We start from the raw sequence: 19,812 nt of genomic DNA, 5'->3' as shown, positions 1-19,812 counted from the left end.
TGGAGATCAAATCCAGACCAACAGTTTTCATTTTCTTGTCTCCATCTTAAGGATTTAAAATGTGTGGTGGTATTTTGGGGTTTGGTTCTGAAGTCAGATCAATATCAGTAGGGATTAATAGAAATGAATAAATTAGGTAGGGAATAGGAAATCCTTAAACTGGCCTTGTGTCTGCAGAGATGGTACATGGAACTGTTTCAACAGGTTACTTGCCCAAGTTAGGATAGCTTCTGGCCCCTTCTTTGGATTGGTGTAAATAGCTGTTTTTCAGTGCCTGGGTATTACATAAAGTGTTTCTAGGCTTGTTACCACTCTAGTTCTAATGTTAGTGCTTGATCTAAGAGTACTCTAGCAGCAAATTCAGGATTCTACTTGCATATAAATATTTTAGGTACTCCATTTGATTATTATTTTTTTAAAACTTGGTATGTTTTTTACTGCTTTAAATCACCTTAATCTATAAATCTTAGATGTTTATGTCTGAGTTTGAGGTCCATGACCAAATTCACAAAGTGCAGTACACCCAGCACCTTGGTTTTTCGTTAATTGATACAGTGGCAGAGAGTGATGTAAGAAGAAATGAAATTTAGGTATGCTCCTTAAGTAGGTTTGCTTTAAGATGAATACTCTGGAAAACCAATTTAACTTTTTTGCTTTTCATTCCTCAAAGTTTTGAAAGCTGCTTGGTAAAGAAATAAAAAACTTGCAATTTTTACTTTTTCTGTGTTGTCATCTAGAATAAACTCTCAGTAGCCTCTTAGAACCTTCAATTTACACATGTTCTATGCGACATTGTTTGATAACATCCCATGCGACTCATTTCAGCTTTTTTTTAAATACTTAATTATAATGCTAAAAATACCTTAATAGCTCTGTCACATTCTGCTTGTAAGTAGGAAAGTCTTAGAGCTTTGTTGCAGCTTGCTGGAAGCTGCTTTATCTGGCAGAAAAATGTAGTACTTGTGATTTTTCTCTTTTGTGGTCTAGTTAAATTCTGGCCTGTAGGGTAGATTTTGTGTCGAATTTTGCCTTTATTGTATGAGTACATGATTGAGTTGAAATATTCAGAAGAAAACTGTCAGCTGTACTAGTTTTTGAGACAACGTTTGGCATTCCTACTTAGTTGATTTTGTGTTTTCAAATGAGCTAACTAGGGAAAATGTTGTATTTTTTTAATGCATGACAGATTTGAAAATATTAATTACACAGGTTTTTTTCTTAATAGCCTTTCAATATTTCATATTATATATAATTTTAGGCAAATTAATTTTAAAAACTGACCTCAGGAAGTAGTTGTTTTGAAGTGAACTGCATAGAAAACAAAGTTTTTAATTGCAGCTTCAGTTTGAAATCTTACTCTAGCTTTATATGTCAAGTCTAAGTGTGCCCTGCCCTGAGAAGGGGAGCACAGCAGTCTTCATGAGTCTAGATTCTCATCACACTGCTGTAAGAGCATTTTCTCACAAGCACCTGCACTGCATTTCAGTGTGACACTCGGCAGTGGCATAGCCTCCAGTCTGTGGTTTGTGTGTTCCACCCAGTGCTGAATTTTGTGTCACACTGGTTGCAGTGACAGTGTTAGGTGGTAAATTAAAAACCAGAAGGTGCTCTAGGAGATGAGGGCTGCAACTGTGCTGTATCCCTCTAGAGCAGATAGATGTGTCCATAAACAAGACCACATTTTCTGACCTTTTGTCCTTAAAGTGTTAATTGTGAATTAATTCTAAGGAAACTATCTGAAATCCAGCTTTGCTGGGGCCAGCATTAAAGCTTGGTACATAGTAAGATCCAGGTAATGGGTAAAAAATATCTGTGCGTTAAAGAAGTACCCATGTTGAAGTTTCCTTGTAGGCAGGAATATATATTATATGCTTGCAGCAGCGTACAAAGGTCTTTCATCTTGCTTTACAACTTAAAAGAATGATGAAAACACTGTCTTGTGCGTAAAGCTTTGTGTAGCAGGCTTTCTGCTTAACATGTTGATTTTTAAAATGCTTTATATGTTGGTGGCAACAAAACAGAATACGAAATACTTTTGTTCATGATCCTTTCATAAATGAGGGATATTTATACCAGGGATTGACAAAGCACACATGCTTTTCCCATACAGCTTTAACTTGCCTTAACAACCACCACCACCGCCCTCCCCCATAAAGAACAAACCACAAAATCCCCAAAATATTCCAAGTACAGTACATGTGAAACTGAAAATCAAAGTTCTGATACTTTTTTACAAAAACCAAAGCATGCTGGAACAATTTGAATAAAGCATGTGCTATTCACTACTGAAGTTTCTTTTGAAATATTTTAAGTAAATTACAGCAATGTTTTCATTTCCACTGCTGCCTGAATCATACTTACTAATTCCTAATGATTGCTGTTAATCAGTTGGTGGAATAAACCCAAAGATTTGTAATTTGACTTTTTCTTCTTTTAGATTGCTTATTTCAAATGGATGGTAGACTGGCCATATTGTTTTTTTAGGGAAACATGCTGAGAACTGTGGAAAAATTGTAGTTGGGATAATTAAGTACTTTCAGTTGAGGGTGTTTTTGGGAGTTGACTTCTGAGCTAAAGGTATGGAGGGCCAAATATAAATGAATAAAATGCAGCCACATCAATTATAGTAGTAGTCTCCAAATCTGCACAGTCAGGGAAGACATCTTTAAAAAAAAAAAGGAAAAAAGGTGAAAGTCGACATATGACTTGATTAGTTTCTGTTGTAGATCAGGTACTTCTGTACCATGAACCTGTATATTTTTCCAGGATTAACAGCTTAGTTAACAAAGCTAAAATAAGAAAGGCAGGGTTTCTCTGTACAAAGGTACAGTTTTGAAATAAAGTCTGCAAATCAAGACATTTGAAAATCATGCTGTAAAATTACTTTAGCAGGCTTTCTTAACAAGCCCAAATTTACTTACTTGAAATTTTAATTTCAGTATGACCTTACTTCTTATGTGTAATAGTGAAATATCATCTTCCAGACAGATGTTTGTTTTTAAAGTTTCTCAGATATGTTTCATGAGAAGTTTGAGAAAACTCTGGAGCTTTTTTGTTTGTATGTGAGGTTAAGTGATGTTTCAACCAGTCAAAAATGTTTGTAATTATAATAATTTTGGCATATTGGAGAAAGTTTGCTTTTATGCATACCTTAATTTTTATGACCAGAGTTAATGTTATAAAAGCTTTAGTACATTTAGCTTTTCTGGTTTCACAGAAGCACTACTTTTGTGTCACTGTAAAGTTCAGCCTTAGTGTATCATGAGAGCCTAAACACATGTTTTATAAAGTTAATTCCTTTGGGTGTGGAGGCAGTAATGAAGCGAGGGAATGTTGTCATTACATGGCATGAATGTTTAGACATTGTGAACCTAATGTGGGAGCATCCCAGAATTTTTCACAGATTCAGAATATTCATGAAAGGATTTTGTATTTATTATTTGAGTATTCAAAAAGGAAGTTTAATAATAACTTATAAATTTCAGAGAACTGCTCCTTCAGGTCAATTCATTTAGATGGGGTAGAGGTCAAACTCAACTGTGGACAGGAGATGGATGTTGAGGGTTGCATTGATGAGCTTACATGAGTAGTCCACAAAAGCCTGTATAGTGTTGCAGAACAAGCACTATGTTTGTCTTTTGGGCAATGTGGGAGAGCAGTTTAAAAATCTGAAAATATACTTGCATGTTAATGGTTTTTTTTTCCCCCTTTAAAGCCATGGACTTCACAGAGTGCTGCTGTCTCAACTGAAGCAGTGCTTGAGGGTACTGCACAAATGGTTGCTAACTGCTTCTTGTCTATAAACTTTCAGGATCCTTTACTAGGGATGAATTTCATGGCAATTCTTAATCAAATTTTACTTGGTTTCTGGCTCATGGCTTGAAGTCTTTCTTGCAGTGCTACTTTGACTTAATTGTTGAAAAGTTTGGACAGGCACAGACTTGCTGCCAGCTACCTGAAAGATGATCTGAGTAGCTGTTGGTTTTAGGTGACTAAAGAAAAATAAGTCGTAAATGGTAACTGATATCTTAACTGGTCAATAATGTAAAGAAAATCATAACTTTTGTCTTGAATGCTTGCAGCCAATTTCTGATGAAGCAAGAAGTTTAATGGACAGATAGTTATAAAGAAGGATTGGCCATCATCCATGTTTTGAAGTACTAATTAGTGTATTTATGATGACTGACAGTGTTAAATATTTAGATCAAATCCCAGGTAAAGCTAATTCTGCTTCTTAAGTTCTTTTTTTAAGGGTAAATAGGTAAGAGAAAGATATTTATAATTGAAAACATGTTTCTTCTGCCTGAAGTATACATATGTATATTCCTGTGCTCCAAGTAATTATATATTATTTCCACTGAAAATAACTTTGGTGCTTGTCTTATAAACCGGTGCAGTAGTTTTCTCAATGTGAAAGTAAATGAGCTCTTTTGTAATCATACTTTTTTGTAGCTTCAGCAATGTGAGGCTTCTCCATCAAAGGCAAAGATAATTTCTTCTTATGTGCCTGTGGGTTAGGATAAATGAATAAGCTTTTTTAAAGTAACTTTTATGTAACACCTATCCGTGGTAATAAAGCAAGCAGTGAGTGCTACTAGTACTTTTTAGGATTTTTGAAATAAGTATTTTAGAGATTTTTTCAGTTCAGTTGTTTAACTTTTTATAGTGTTTTGAACTCCTTTGTATGCCCAACATTTTATAGTTGTTTGAACTCCTTTGTATGCCCATGAGACTCGTGTTCCATGATTGCCTGTGTTTATTCCTGTTTATATGTTTCACATTTTTCACAACTTTTTTTTGTCCTTCTCTGATTCTTCTGGATGAATAAAAAGAAAAGGTAAATTTATCTACTCTTGATTCATCAATAATGTATGAAAGTTTAAGTTATTATTGTAACTCCTTCCCAGCCAAACCCCATGATCCCAAGTTACCTTTGGGAGGAGATCTCAGAATGTAGTAATGAGCAGTACTCACTCTTACTCAGTTGTGGGGCTGATTATAGAGGACAGTAAAATGTTAACTATCCAGTTCTGGAAAGCCTTCCTTCATTCCTCTTCAAAAGTGTTTTTAACAGCAGTGAGAGATTGTTCAGCATTCTGCCAACTGTACATGCAGGTGACATGATCGTTACTCATGTTATTACTTAGTGTTCGTTACTTGTTTTAAAAATATTACTATTTATGTTCAATATATTTTGCAGTCTCAAAGTCCTGTATGAGGTTAGAGACAGATTTGTTCCAACCACGTTGTAACTACATTGTAGTTCCAGCTACACCCATACCGTAGTTCCAACTACACTGTAAGTACAAACCAGAATGTTTGAATAAAGCAGCAGTGGGAGATGAGTAAAAATATCAGTGTAGATTTGGGTTGTTCCACAGTGTGGTTTATTTTTTATAGTAGGTGATTTATTTTAATCTTTTTGTACTGCCTTATGCATAGAGTGGCTTTCAGTGTGCAAACTTGTGGTGTAATCAGAAAAGTGATGGAATTTTAAGAATTTTTGCTAAAAAATCACTCCACACAATCCTGGAGGAAAGATAATATTTCTTAAAGCTGGAAAGCATGGGAATACTAAAAAATGCTTGAGTCAAAAATTGCCAAAATACATGCAAGAAATTATGAGTAGCCAAAGCATTTTCTGGTGGACAGCTGAAAGGCAAAAGTGAAGATGCCATCTGCAGCTTCCTCCACAATATTTTGAATTCACATTAAGTGAAGGTCATCTGATGACATTCTGCATAAGTGCAATTTGCCTCCCCTCCCTCCCCCCCCCCCCATCTCCACTTATTACTTTTTCCGTAATTAATGATAGGTTTAGAGAACTCAGGATGGTGGTCAGAGTGGATGCAGAAAGTCAGTGTGTAGAGCTGTATGTTCTGAGCACTGGTTTTTGTAAGCAGAGGGATGACAGTTCTTGGTAGCCCACAAAACCTTCAGGTTGGGAATAGTCTGCTGGCAGTCAGTGTGCTAACTGAAATCTGAACATGATTAAGGCATCTTTATTCACCACTAGGGTCTCTTTAAGACTTTGTACTTCATGTCAAATACTTCATGAACCTGGTCTTAGAAGGATCACATATATGTCACTAGATTAAAATTAGTTTTGCTGGTTTCATTTTTTAAGAATATTTCACTCATAGGAAAACTGATACCAGCTGACCTAATAGCTCTTACTCTTACATCATCCCTCAGATACTGTATAAAGCTTCATACTGCTTCTGATTCCTCTTGAATGGCTTTCTTGATAAAATCAGAGTATTCCTTTTCATGTTTTGCATAAGTACAGTATCTATAATTAGATTCTGATGCATCTTTCTAGATCAATATAATGTTATTTTTCTCTTTTTATGGAGGGGTGCCCATGTTTTTTGATGCTGTCATTAGCAGCCGCTTGTGCATGCTAGAATGTATGGTGCCTAGGAGCCTGGTATGAAAAGGTTAATGTGAAAACTTTAATGCAAAGGCTTTCTGATCAAATGTGATTTGCATGGAACAGTGTCTTTCCTCAAGTCACTGCTGACAAGCTGGAATTCTCATAAAGTAATGCTTCTCTTGTGTTAAGCTTTCGCACTGCTATGTGAATGAGTCTGCAGTTTGTAAGTCAGTTTTTAAGCAAATACTGAAGATACCCATTTTCTTTACCCAGACCTGTATCACATACACAGAAATGAGCTCATTACAGTTTGACAGTATGTAATTTCTAGTTAGTATCAAGATTTAGATTTTGTAAGGTGCTCCTCAGGAATTGTTATAAATTAAAACTTAAATACATTGTTATAAGTAAGATGGGAAAGCAGCAGAGTTCTAAAATAAATCTCAGGAACTCACTGAAGATGATAAGAAACAATGATATATTTTTAAGGCGTGTACTTGCTGTCCTGTATTGACTTTCATATTTTGTTATAGAGCCCTGATTTGTTATTATGAAAAAATATTTTTACTGCTTGCTAACTTCACCAATTTTTTTTTAATTTTTAAAAATTGATTCACTAAACACTCTTTTCCTTATCTGGTAAGATTCCTGTGCTTATTTTCTTTTTCTTTTGTAGATTTTAAAGAAGACAAAACAGGAGTTTCTGAGGCTGTATCATTTTTAGCCATATGCTCACAGAAGTTTTGAATGCCTTTTCCTCTTTGTTTTTTGTCATGGTAGCTTGTTGTTTTAAAAAAATAAACATTTGCAATAGTAGCTGCCGTCGTTAAAGTGGGTGTAGTTACTGTATGGTTGGCCTGTGGTTAGGTTAGCTGACAGATACTACCAAAAGGTCTCCTTGTTCCAAAGGAGACAATCCTGTTCAGCGCAGAGCACTCTATACCTTCAAAGCCACTGCGTGTGTGAGCATTAAGGATCGGCAGAACCTAAATCTGGATCCTCATGGTGAAAGCCAGTTCCCTTGTGGCTCCCTGCTGATAGAAGATAACGCTCTTCAATACGTATCTACCATAAGTGGTTCGGGGTTTTATATTTTTTTCACTCAGCAGTTACTCAGAATAGGCTTGCAAGGAGTTTTTTATGTTATTTCTGCATTATGGGAAAGCTTCTTGTGACAGTCAAATCTCTTTGGAAACATTTAGCCCACTTTGGCCTTTGAGCAAAATTCAGTGTATACGTGAATCTTGAGAGAACAAGGCCTTTTTGAATGTGTCTGACTGTCAGTGAGCAAGACATATCTCTCTTTAGCAAGTTCAGTGCCTGTTTAGTATAGCTTACTCTTTTTATATCTTGATATCATACTAATGATATAAATTCCCAGTGTGGCTTGGGTTGATAAATATATAGACAAGAAATAGGAAAAGAGGGGGAAAAAATAAAGCTTAAACTTTAAAAATGAGTACCAAATAACAGAACATAAATTTTAAAAAAACTGATTGGGATGCTTAGAATACTAGGGGCCTGCTTCATGACTTCTGATTGCCACTTCAGTATAACTTATTGATAACAATGATAACTGGTTGTAATTGTTAGCAGTGTATGCTAAGAAACAAAATTGTGAGAAATAATGATTATCATGAAAGCATGTCAGTCAGATCATTCTTCAGAAAAGAGCAGGAGGAGTCCTGTTAAATTTCTTTCTGCATCCCTGGTCCCCTTCTGTGAGAGCAGACTAACCAGTCATTAAGACCTAAAATTTGTAGAGGATGTTATGTTTGTTTTCTATAAATTTTATATATATGCCTTCAAGTTTTTTTATTTGCTTCTTTCATTTTTAATTTTTATGATCATATTTTGCTGAGAGAACTTTCCAGCAGTAATCTCTGAACATTTGGTATCTGCTGATAATTCTGCCATTTGAACAGTGCCAAGACATTTTAAATTTTTTCTTATTTATAACTATTACAGAAATAATTTAATAGGTTGTAGCTTTTAAATTCTACGTAGCTTATCCTGTCAAGTTACTTGTCTGTATCTTATTTCCACCATTCTCATTGAAGGTGGAGAAAGTAGTGTGCAGGTTTATCTGCTTAACCCTAGTATCTTAAGCTGATTCAAAGCATAATTTTTTTGTATGAAATATCTGATGTTTTCTTCTGATGACAGGGGAGTAAAATTTGGCTAAGAAACTCTTAATCCCATGCATAATGTGTGGAGATGCTTTAGTCTTCTCTGACAGTCACCTAATAAACAATAAGAAATTTTGTCTTTAAAAAATAGGACAGACACTTGAAGCAGTAGAAGATGTACTTGACATATTGACATATAAAAATGATTTCCAGTGAAAACTTTGTTTAAGGACTTGTATTTTGGGTTTTACCCTACCTTTAATTGTCATCTTTCCATTAATGGCTTCTGACTTCTGCATCAGGGAGAGCCATATCTGCTCTGACCTGATCCTTTCTGTGTGTTGGCCAATCACATTTCAACTAGTACTCCTAATTTGAGCTAGGACAGCCTTGATGGATCTGCGACGAAAGATCAGTTTGGTGCCTAAGAGATCAAACTTCATTCTAGAAGTGAAGAATTTGATTCTGTTAAAAAGTGAGTTGACTTACATGGTATGTAACAAGTAAAAACTTGTTCTTATGCATAAGTAAGAGCTAGAGGACAGCTCTGGTGGGCTAACCTGGGGCAAAGAATCTCTAACACCTATGCCTGAGATCCTACAGCCTGGTGCTGATGAACTAGTCATATAGCTGTCAGTGAGCACTCCTATTCAGTCTTTTAATGGCATTACTGCTGTTTTTGAAGTAAGACCCAGTGCTAAGTTGTACCACAGTGGGGACAGGACTTGCATATTCTCTTCAGCTGGCATAACATGAACTGGGCATACTGGGTTCTGCTCTCTGCTGGGATGCTGAAGTTTGTTGTACAGTAATAAGTATATGAACCTTAATAGTCTCATTTTTGTATATTAAGGAAAATTCATAATTCATAATTAATTCATAATTAATTAAAATAATTAAACTACACAATTATTGTTACCTTTGGGTCTCTTGTATCAATATAAATTATCTACCTCCTGGAAGTCCTAGAAATTCTGTTCAATAATGGCATAAACTTTAAGGGTTTTAGAGATAAAGTACCAACTTCTCTCTCTAAAGCATTTGGTATGGAAGTGTAGAGTCTGAGAGATCATGTAATGTTACTGCTGTTTTGAAAACAGCTGTGTGAACATCCTGATCAATCTGGACTGTGACTGGCTGACTAAATAATGACAGAATTCGAGAGCCCTATGAACTTTTCTGTAATACTGGTGTGAGATGTCTCATAGCTTTTTTAAGAAATACACAGGAGGGAAGACCATTTCATCAGCTTCATAGCAAGTATCTGTTGCAAACAGAGGCTGTTGTTTATTGTTTTGTAGGAGGATTCATTTTCTGTGTCTACTGAGTAATGTATCACAGAGGATTAGCTAGGTGATTTCAGAGCAAGTAATAAAACAAATGTTTTGCATATGTGAATTTTACTTCATAGGAGCTAGAAAACCTGTGCAGGAAGTCTACTTCTGTATGTTTTGACGTCCATCTTTGGAGTTTTGAGCATTCATCACTGAGGCTCAGAGGAAGGATGATCTTTCCTGGCCAGGGCCTATGAGGTTCCCCTGAAGGGGATGGCTCAGTCTGTGTAGTTAGAGCTTTAATTGTGAATATTGTCCTGTTAGCAGTGAAATACTCTTTGACAATTGCATCTTTTGACATACCAGCCTTCGAGGGAGTACTCTGAACAGAATAGTGCAACTGAATTTCACACTTCTATAACATTCAGCTAAAGTCTCTGTAACTATTTTAGGAAGCCAAGTACCTTTTCTCTGGAAGTAGCACATTCAGTTCTATTGTTAAATGGCAGTCGCTGCCATTTATTACCAGGTTGAGAAGGTTCCCTGTGAAGTTTTGAAGTTTTTCATAGTATGTGCCATACCTTTTGTATTGTTTAAATGGACACATATGGTTAGATGTTGTCAGCAGTAGCGAATCATCAGAAGGAAAAGGAGACTTGTCAGGAGGTCAGACCTTGGCTTGTCCATCTTACTCTGTTTTTTATTTACTAATCTTGATTTCATTAGAAGTACTTAATGGCAAAAGAAAAACTGTGAGCAGTGCTGGAACTGTGGCAAGAAGTTACCTAGCACACTAGTAGCTAACCTCCTCATCTTGTCCCTGTTCTTCACATTGAGCACTGCTCCTATGTGCCATGCCTCCTGGAAGCCTGGCCGCCTAGCCTGGTGTTCTTGGGACCTGTTGAGGCTTGGATGGCATTTAGCTGGGTTACCATATTCTTACTTCTTGCTTAAAATCCTCAAACTGAGATCTTTATATCCCATCTAAGGTTGTTTCCAGTTGTGATTGTTATAATAGGTAGCATTTTATTGGACAGATTATAAAATGTCTGCTGTATTTGTTCTTTCTCATCTGGTGCTCTTTCATCAAGCCTGTTACTAACTCCTTTGATTGTTCTAACATAGCTGTTTTGTGACCACTTTTGTTCATAATGTTTCTTCTGGTTCCCCATGGTTTGACCACTGCTCATATGCAAATTACTTTTGCTACGTTGCTTCAGACATATGTTTAAAAGAAAAAAAAAAACCAAACAAATCAGCAGCTAATAATTTTTCTCCTTGCTATGACTGGATACTTGTGGATATAGCAAATAGAACTTCCTTTCCCTTTCTTGGTGAATTGACTCCTATTTCAGAGCTTGTGTTTTTCCTGTCTTCCTGCTGCTAATGAAATGTGGTCCAGTCTTGCCATTTGATAAAGCTTTTTTACCCATATAAGATAGCAGAGAAGCCAAGACATCTAATTGTTAAGAAGTAGAATGAAATGTACAATTGGCAAATGAACTGGAGCTACAGTTGAGCTTTCATATGCCATTTTATACTTTTGTAAGAAAAATACTTCCAGAGGATTAGTACTGAATTCACTAAGCTCTTAGAAGTAAAGTTTGCTTATGTACTTCACTTCATAGTTCACTAAAATAGTGTATGTAATCCATACCTCAGTATAAAATACTGAGTCATTGATCCATAGAAAACAAGTTATTAATGATCTAGCTACTCAATTGCTGTTTGCAGGTCTTCAAAATTAAGACACAAAAATGAAGGACATTTTACTTTCTCTGGTGCATAAGATGTTGCAGTGATTATTTCCATGCAGTGTGTTAATCTTACCGTATTGAGTCTTGTAGTTCATAAAACAAATAATCCAAAGTTAATAATGGAATTATTCAAGTATAGATCAGTGATCTTATTTTAACTGTTCATCACACTGTTGCTCAGTTCTCTAGAACTCAGTTTAGACCCATTTCTTTGAAACTTCTTGACTGTTACTACTGGAGCTGGTGTCTGTTAGTTTGAACATACCAATACAAAGAATTCAGAAGATACTTGGAGTTAGGGGAGGGAGGCAAAGTTAAAAAGTTAAAATTTATCAGGAAAAAAGTGCCTTTTTTCTTCTTTGACTTATGAGAAGCTGAAACATTTAAGAGCAAAATCCTTGCTTCCTAATAAAGCACAGGGGTGGGCTGTTGAGAAATGGAAAGCTCTCCTGTTTCAAGCATGTTCTCTTGTTTTTAGCTTGCTCTTTGGCTTTGTAGTGTGATTCAAATAAAAAACCACCTGAGAGTCACTTAAGTAGGTGGCTATCACGAATAGGTGCTCCTCTGTGAAGATGAAGATACTCTGTACACTGCAGGATGAAGTCCTTGGTGGAATATGCTCTGGATTTCTTGTTTTTACTTTGTGCTGAGGTACAGTGATCTGATACTGGCAATCTAGACATGGCTGTGTAGAAAAACGTCAGGTTGTCTGGAATAGATGAAGGAGTTTGCTTAAGATGGAAAAAGCAAAACAAACAAAAAACCAAACCCTGAACCGTGCAGGTGTATGTAGGAGTTTGATGCAGTCACAGGAAAAATATTTTTCCCCCAGATCTAGCAGGTATGAATATTCTAACGAATATTTTAGCCAAGGCTTGATTTAAATTATAAAATATGAAGTTGTTTCCATCACTTAAGAAGTTGTGCTCTATAAGTAAAAAGAAATATATATGGATATACATAAAACTTAAATTCTGCATGAGATAACTGATCTACTAAGCAAAAGCTTTCAGACACAGTTGGTCTTTCCCACCTGCATGGAGAGAAAGCACAAGAGTTCTTTGTGCAGAAAAGAGTAGATCAGTTTAGCTGTCACATGAGAGGAAGATAGCTGCTTCTGCTTTTTAGAGAACAAGCAGAGATTGTAAAGCCTCTACTGTTGTATTACATTGTTCATGAATTCAAGTCCAAGGGCCTCTAAAAGACTTTTTTTGTATCAGTTGGGAGAAGTTAATCATGGTTATATGAACAAATGAAATACTGTGTCGTTCTTTCACTGCTGGTATGGTGTTTTCTGTCTAGTATATTAAGTATTCATGCAACTGAAATGGTTCATGCCATGAAGTAACTAATATAAAAAATAATGATTTTTTTTAATTTGTGCCTTTATTACTTCAGAGCTGTGGTCTTATCAAATACTTTTTGTCCGTGAACAGATTTTTTTGACTGAGAAAAAAATTCTCGGTTGACTCTTTTTACACAGTGGTTTCTTCTGCATTTGAAATTTTCAGGCACATTTTTCACTTGGACTCTGCCTACTGCTATAATAACTTTGGTTTTTTTTAGTTATCACTGCTTTCATCTCTGTATCTAAAAGGCAGTGTTATGGAATTCACTTGCATTACTTTTTAAATTAAATAAGCATGAATGCTTAACTTCTGAAAAAACATTCATTCTTAGGTGGATTGTGTTTCTACATATAAACATTTTTAAGTCCTTTATCACTAGAATCACATGGTTCCGCATATCTAAAATCAGTTATTAACATTCTATTATTTAGAAGTTAGCTCAAAAGAAAATATATTTTCTATACAGTGTCCATCTGCTTATTACGTTTCAGCACTGAACAGGAAGTATTATTTCCTGCCTCAGAATCCTTTATTTCCTTTGTCTCTACAATGAGAGAAGAAAAAAAATAACAGTATTCTCCTTCTGACCTGCAAAAAATTCTCATTTTCTTTTAAGCACAATTATTTGGGATAAATGACCTCAGAAATACAATGCTGCTGAAGATAGGAATTGTAATTTTAATGTCATTTTATTGCAATGAATATTGCAGGAAATATATTTTTAGGTCATCATACAATACATAAATGCAGTTGTGACTGCATGGTTAAATGTTTTAGAAGCTGAGATTGCATGGAAGAAAGCAGTCCTTGTAGCTAAATTATTATATACTTTCCCTTTTAAAGTTTTGATTTTATTTTTGGAATAAAATCTCATTCTGACAGTTGGCTTAATCAAGCTTGCTTATTTTGAAAGAGCACTGGCTTCAAGAAGATGGGTGGGGATCATGTGCTGCTGCTTAAGAATGTGGTTTGCTTGGTGATTTAGCTGATAGCTCAACAGAATCAGGAAATCTTCCAGACTGTTCATATTTGTTTTTCAGTGTCTGACAGTATTTCTTGCCTTTTTGTTGTTGTCAGCAATCACAAGGAGCTACTTTGCTGTAGGTGAAAAGTACAAGCCCAGATGGATTAAATTTTCATTTTACAGATATGAACTTGCTGTGAATTTTTGCTCTTACTGTAGCTGATTTAAGAGCTCTTGAGTCACCTGGAAAGAACTCACAAGGCCACTAGCCTTAATTTTGTGACTTCTGAGTCTAGTTTAAATACAGTTTAGGCCAAGTTGGATGGGGCAGCCTGGTCTAGTGGGAGGTCTACTGTCACTGTCCCTGCCCACAGTGAGAGTTCTTCCAACCCAGGCCATTTTATTATTCTCTGATACTTACTGTGTATTAGTTTATGAGTTCTCTGTTTTTGAGCAGAGTTAATATAGGAAGAGGCACTATGTACATAGTTTCATGCTTGTGCATCCTATGATTACGGAAAATTTTCATCTTTTTATTAATTTTGTAAATTATTTTAAAATGGAGAAAGGAATGCCTGAACCATTGCAACATTTGTGAAACCTTTAATGAATGGCATGACATTACATAGAGGGTAATTTTTGTATTGCTTTTGTATTTGCCAAGATCTTTGTTTTTAATGGGCATTCAGTGCTACAAGCAGTGCACACATTTTAAAGAAATATCACTCTAAACAGGTATTCTGCTTCAAATGTCAGAATATGAGATTAGGTGTAACTCTTAAAAGGCTTCTTATAGTCTGGTGGAATTAATGTTTTAGCAGATGCATTGTAAGGAGAGGGAGCATAGGGTGGCAGAAAGTTTAAGAATGCTGTGACATTATACTTCAACTGAAATTAATTGTGTTTATGACTTTTTTTTCTTTGCTGTAGTCGTGACATGGAGAATAAAGAAACCCTTAGGGGGTTGCAGAAGATGGATGACCGCCCAGAAGAGCGCATGATCAGGGAGAAACTCAAGGCAACATGTATGCCAGCCTGGAAGCATGAATGGCTGGAAAGAAGAAGCAGAAGAGGCCCTGTGGTAGGTGGCACTGATGGAAGGACAGTATCTGTAACAGCTATTACAAATAAAAATCACTTAAATTTCTTTCTACTAGAAACCTCTTTTTCTTAAGAACTTCTCTACTCTTAGTTATGGTGCCCCTGTCGGTTTCCTACGCGGTGATTAACAGGGCAGTGTGGCTGGCTGAGTGCGATGTCCCGCGGTTGTTGCTGTTTGTTTTTAAGCCAAGGCGCTATCGCAGTGCTTCTCTGTGAGCGTCTGTGAGCACGGCTGCGGCACTGCTGCCCTCCAGCGACCGAGGGAGCCCCGCTCGCCAGCTGAAAACCTGCTAAAACCAGCAGCAAACCCAAACTCGACCACTCCTTCAGCCAGCTCTCCGCTCTGATGAAGTTTACATGACAGTGTTTTGTTAGCCTTGTGGATACTGCTTTGGCATAAATGGCTTGGAAGTGCTTTTAGGAAACGTAGGTAGATCAAACCTGAAATACTTTAGGAGTAGTTCCAATTCTATTCAGTATAATGCTGGTTAATTAACAGCCATTGCTTACCTATGAACATAGTTGCAATTGGTTTATATGACTCCCATGTACCACTAATGTAAAGTTAAGATCATCTTAAGATGCAGTAGGCAAGTGTTTGGGGACAGGTTTTCTGGAACAGAAATGTGAAGGTTCTGTTGGTTCTATTGTGAGAAATCATGTTGAAAATACTTAAAAGTGCACCAAACCCCATTACCTCAAAGGGTCCAATAACACAATTTTACCTTGAAAACTTTAAATCTTTTTGGGTTACTGAATAGCTTGAAATTATTTCCATGCTCAGCCCACTTCCCTTGAGGTTTGTGGATGTGTTAATACAATATTTGGTGCTCTAGATTCTCAGTTACTATAATTTGACACTTTTAATGTTTTCAAGCAGAGGAAGTTTGTCCAGAGGTACATGAATTTGCATTTTGATCTTCCAGGCAAAGAGAGGCATTACTGCTTTAATATTACTGCATTAATTGATAGGAAGGGAAAAAGGGTTTTCACTGCTCTTCATATTTCTCTTTTATCCTGTTCACTTTCGTAACTGGGCACTGAATGTGGATATCTCTTACTATCCTGACAAGGGAAAGCCCCTTTCAGTTTTTGTCTTAAAAAGATCTCTGGAACTTTCTAGGAGAGATCTGCTCTGTTTATCCGAGTTGTTGCTTGGAACTTCCTTTCAGTGTTGAGTCAAGCCTCTGAGACTCTGAAAAATGAAGAACTAAAACTGAATCTTCCCAATGAGACTGTTTTTAATTCAGTTCCCAGGGACGTTACTCTTATGGGTTGTGTAGATCTGTCTGGCAGAAAGCTGAAAGTTGTCTTGAAATACTCCAATTCTCAATGTCAAAATTTAGTGTTGATGCAACAAAGCACTATTGAGTATGTGCTCCCTTTGCTTGAGCACCCCCTCTATCCACATTGTGCAGCAGCATTTATAGTGGGTAGCTCTGATACCAGATGTGGTGCAGCTGTTTTGCTTGTATGGCAGACAAAAAACCTGGGTGTGGTTTTTACAAAGAAGAGGACACCTTATTTTGCTGGATTACCTCCATGTTTGAAGTATTTGTTTTGCAAAAGCGTTGTGTTAAAGAAATAGTAGCCCTAGTATTTTTCAGCTGGTAGCATGTGGAATGCATGGATCCAGTGTTATAGCTCTTAATAAGCACAGTACCTGTAGAGAAGAAAATTATTTTGGCTTCTGCTATCCAGATGGAGGAACAGCTGCTTTTTGAGGTATCATGAGTGATAGTTACAGGAGTACTTTGAGAATCGAATCAGTTGCTGCCACAACTAACATAAGCTGTACAAACAGACAGGAAGAAAGATTCTTGCTTTTGTGTTGCATATAGATCATTAAGCTATTCCTCTCAAATGTTAGTAGTAGTATAGCCTAAGAAGTATTTGGATATCTATATAAAAGCTTAATTACAACAAAAGAATTACTGATTAATTTGCTTTGCTTTAATATGTAATCACCAATTAATAATTTAACATGTGTTTTAATTCCTGCAAGGTGGTGAAACCTATCCCTGGAAAAGTAGATGGATCAGAAATGAACAAACTCTGTCTAGATCCTCAAGCTGAAGGACATACCACTGCTTCTTCATCTACGCAAAAAGGAAGACGTAGTCCTTCTCCTAGCAGTTCCTCTTCATCATCTGCCAGGACAGTTAAATCTGAGTCACCAGGTGTTAGAAGAAAAAGGGTATCTCCAGTGCCTGTAAGTTGCAAGCTATGATGTAATTTTCAATTTGGCTATATTCTACAATTTTTTGCTTATAGGGGTAGTTGGTCCTCCCTCTGTCGAGCAAGATGCTGATATAAAGAGGTTATTACACGTGAGAAATACCATATAAGATATATATATCACTTGAGTGACATATATATCTTATATGGTATTTCTCACGTGTTTTCTTTTTCCTTGAGTCCTGCTTTCATTTGTTACTGCTAGGAAGTAAACAAAGAAATATAGGTACTCAATCATGAATACATGCATGTTTTCTTAGCTTGATTAGCATGAAGAAGTGCTGGTAGTTTTTTTGTTGGTGGGGTTTTTTTTGTGGTTGTTGTTTTGTTTGGTTTGGTGGTGGGGTTTTTTTCCTTGTCTTTTTCTTTTTCTTTTGTAATAACTGTAGTCAGTTTCTCCTGCCTGTCAGTTCTCTGGGCAGGTATATTCCATTAAGGATGGGACTGTGGATGAGATGGAAATTCCTGTAGAAAAGTCTTACTGGTATGTTTTAGTGATCCTCTATTTCAGAACTTACCTTTATCTAGGATTAGGGAAGATTTATGTATGTACTTTTTTAGAAGTCTACAGTTGCCATCACTGCATTCTAGAGAACATCTAGAATAGAATGTTTTGAGCAAGAGTTACTGGCTTAATTTAAAAAAATCAAGAGTATATTTTGAGCAATAATATCTAACCCTCCAGCTTGTTGTAAAAAACCTCATCAACAGTTAAATTCACAGTGCAATAGAGGATAAGTAAGATCTAATCATTGTTCTAAATAAGTGTTTCCAGTGTCAGTTAAAATATGTACTGCCATTCTTCTGAACTAGAGATAGGTATCAGAAGTTACAGGGCAGCAGCACTGGTCCTTTGCTCTTGACAAGAGAAATTGAAAGATTAAAAAAAAGAAAACAACCATTTTTACTTGGTTGGGGTTTTTGTTTTATATTAACTTTTCACATTAAAAACATTAAAAGTCCAGTTTATATTTTACTTATATGATGGACAGTTAATTCATTGTTATTTTCATCCTAACATGAAATTCAATGCATCCAAATAAAAGAAGATGATCTGAAATGGCATGGAACCATTGCTGCATCTCATAATGTTAGAAATGTGAAGAACTTAAATGAAGACAATCTTCCCAAAATGTTTGGGCTGTTGACTTTTTGATTATGGGGAAACAATATTAAAAAAACCCCAAAGCATCCTCATCCAAAAGTTGCTTACATGGTGGAAAAGGGAGCAAGCTGTATCATTTTTTTTATTTTCTTTGGAATTTTCTTAAACTTTTGATCTTTGTTGATCTTATATTCCCCTTTTAAGATGTAGTTATAGCATTTTTTCATTCATGAAATATATTAGTGTTACAGCTATATAGAATAATCTCCTTTATTGAGTAATAAGTCCCTGATTATCTTCGGATTGCATTACAATTGATAATTCAGTAGTAATATGGTAAGGCAACCTATGACAACATGAAAATAAGAAGCAATTTGAATGACTCCTTTTGTGTCCCAATGTCAGACAAGTTTCAGCTGCAGAATTTCAGTTTTCTTCTGCCCTTGGCTACTGGGTATGGGAGAAAAGTAATCCTCTAAACTCATAAAGTCAAAGAGATTGTAGTAGTTCCAGGTTTTGGAGACTCTTATTCTTTAAATAAATAAATAAACCATACCTATTTAAACATTTTTCTGTCCTTTGAATGCTCATGACGGAGGCACTTGTGTAGTTTCAGAGCGGACGGATAACACCGCCTCGACGAGCCCCATCTCCAGATGGCTTCTCTCCATACAGCCCTGAGGAGACAAATCGCCGTGTCAACAAAGTGATGCGAGCCAGGCTGTACTTGCTGCAGCAGATAGGACCCAACTCTTTCTTAATTGGAGGCGACAGCCCTGATAATAAATACAGAGTGTTTATTGGGCCTCAGGTAGGGAACATTTTTGTCTTGTCTATAGCTTTTATCAATTCATAGTTAACCACAGAAAACTGTTCATAGCCAGATGAGTTCAAGTGATAATCACTGTTCTATAAAGTAATGTTTAAAAGTTGTAATCTGTACTCATGTAATACCAAAATCAGTTTGTAATTTATAAATTACATTTGTCTACAGTTTCTCTTTTTTAAAAGAAAAAAAGACTGATTCCTAGAAGTGGCTCTGAATTATATGTCTTACGTATCCTTGGCTAAAATTTGGTCAGTTAATTCCTCTGTTCATGGAATGTGTATAAATGACAAACACATAATTCCCTTAATAGTGTGATAATTTCATTCATACCTGTAATGAGATCTTTTTCATAGGCTTTCTTGGTACAGGTTGGGTGAACAGAAGCATGTAAGTTTGATTCATGTCATCTTGTGACATCATACTTCCAGTAGGAAGCATAAAAATAGCTTCAGTTGATTGAAAAAAAAGGGAGCGAGGAGAGAAAATAAATTGAAAACTGGTGTCTTAATTTTATGCATTCATGTATGGATTTTTTATTAATATTTTAGGAATTCTCTATTTTTGTTAGGCTATGCAAGAGAACATTTATGCCTCTATATGAAATACTTATTTTTGTTGAGGGGTGGGTATGTTCTATGATACACTTAAATGTGGAAAAATTATCAAGTCAGTAGAACCTTAGGATACACT

The 19,812-nt window shown here is 36.0% G+C and overlaps 1 protein-coding gene across 2 annotated transcripts in view; it reads left to right on the top strand.

Annotated features, from left to right (window-relative positions):
• Positions 1 to 19,812, top strand: part of MAP3K1 (mitogen-activated protein kinase kinase kinase 1) — a 59,823-nt gene that overhangs the window by 21,637 nt on the left and 18,374 nt on the right. For both annotated transcript variants that reach the window (XM_030236779.2, XM_030236784.2), the window contains 3 exons: positions 14,780 to 14,930; positions 16,956 to 17,162; positions 18,904 to 19,104. In XM_030236779.2, the coding sequence (XP_030092639.1) occupies positions 14,787 to 14,930; positions 16,956 to 17,162; positions 18,904 to 19,104 (552 nt within the window). In that variant the 5' untranslated portion in view covers positions 14,780 to 14,786. The remainder of the gene's footprint in view (positions 1 to 14,779; positions 14,931 to 16,955; positions 17,163 to 18,903; positions 19,105 to 19,812) is intronic.

Source organism: Serinus canaria, chromosome Z (assembly GCF_022539315.1).
Source record: "Serinus canaria isolate serCan28SL12 chromosome Z, serCan2020, whole genome shotgun sequence".
Classification (NCBI taxonomy): Eukaryota; Metazoa; Chordata; class Aves; order Passeriformes; family Fringillidae; genus Serinus; species Serinus canaria.
Note: the sequence above shows the minus strand (reverse complement) of the source record. Positions and strands in the feature narration are given on the sequence as shown.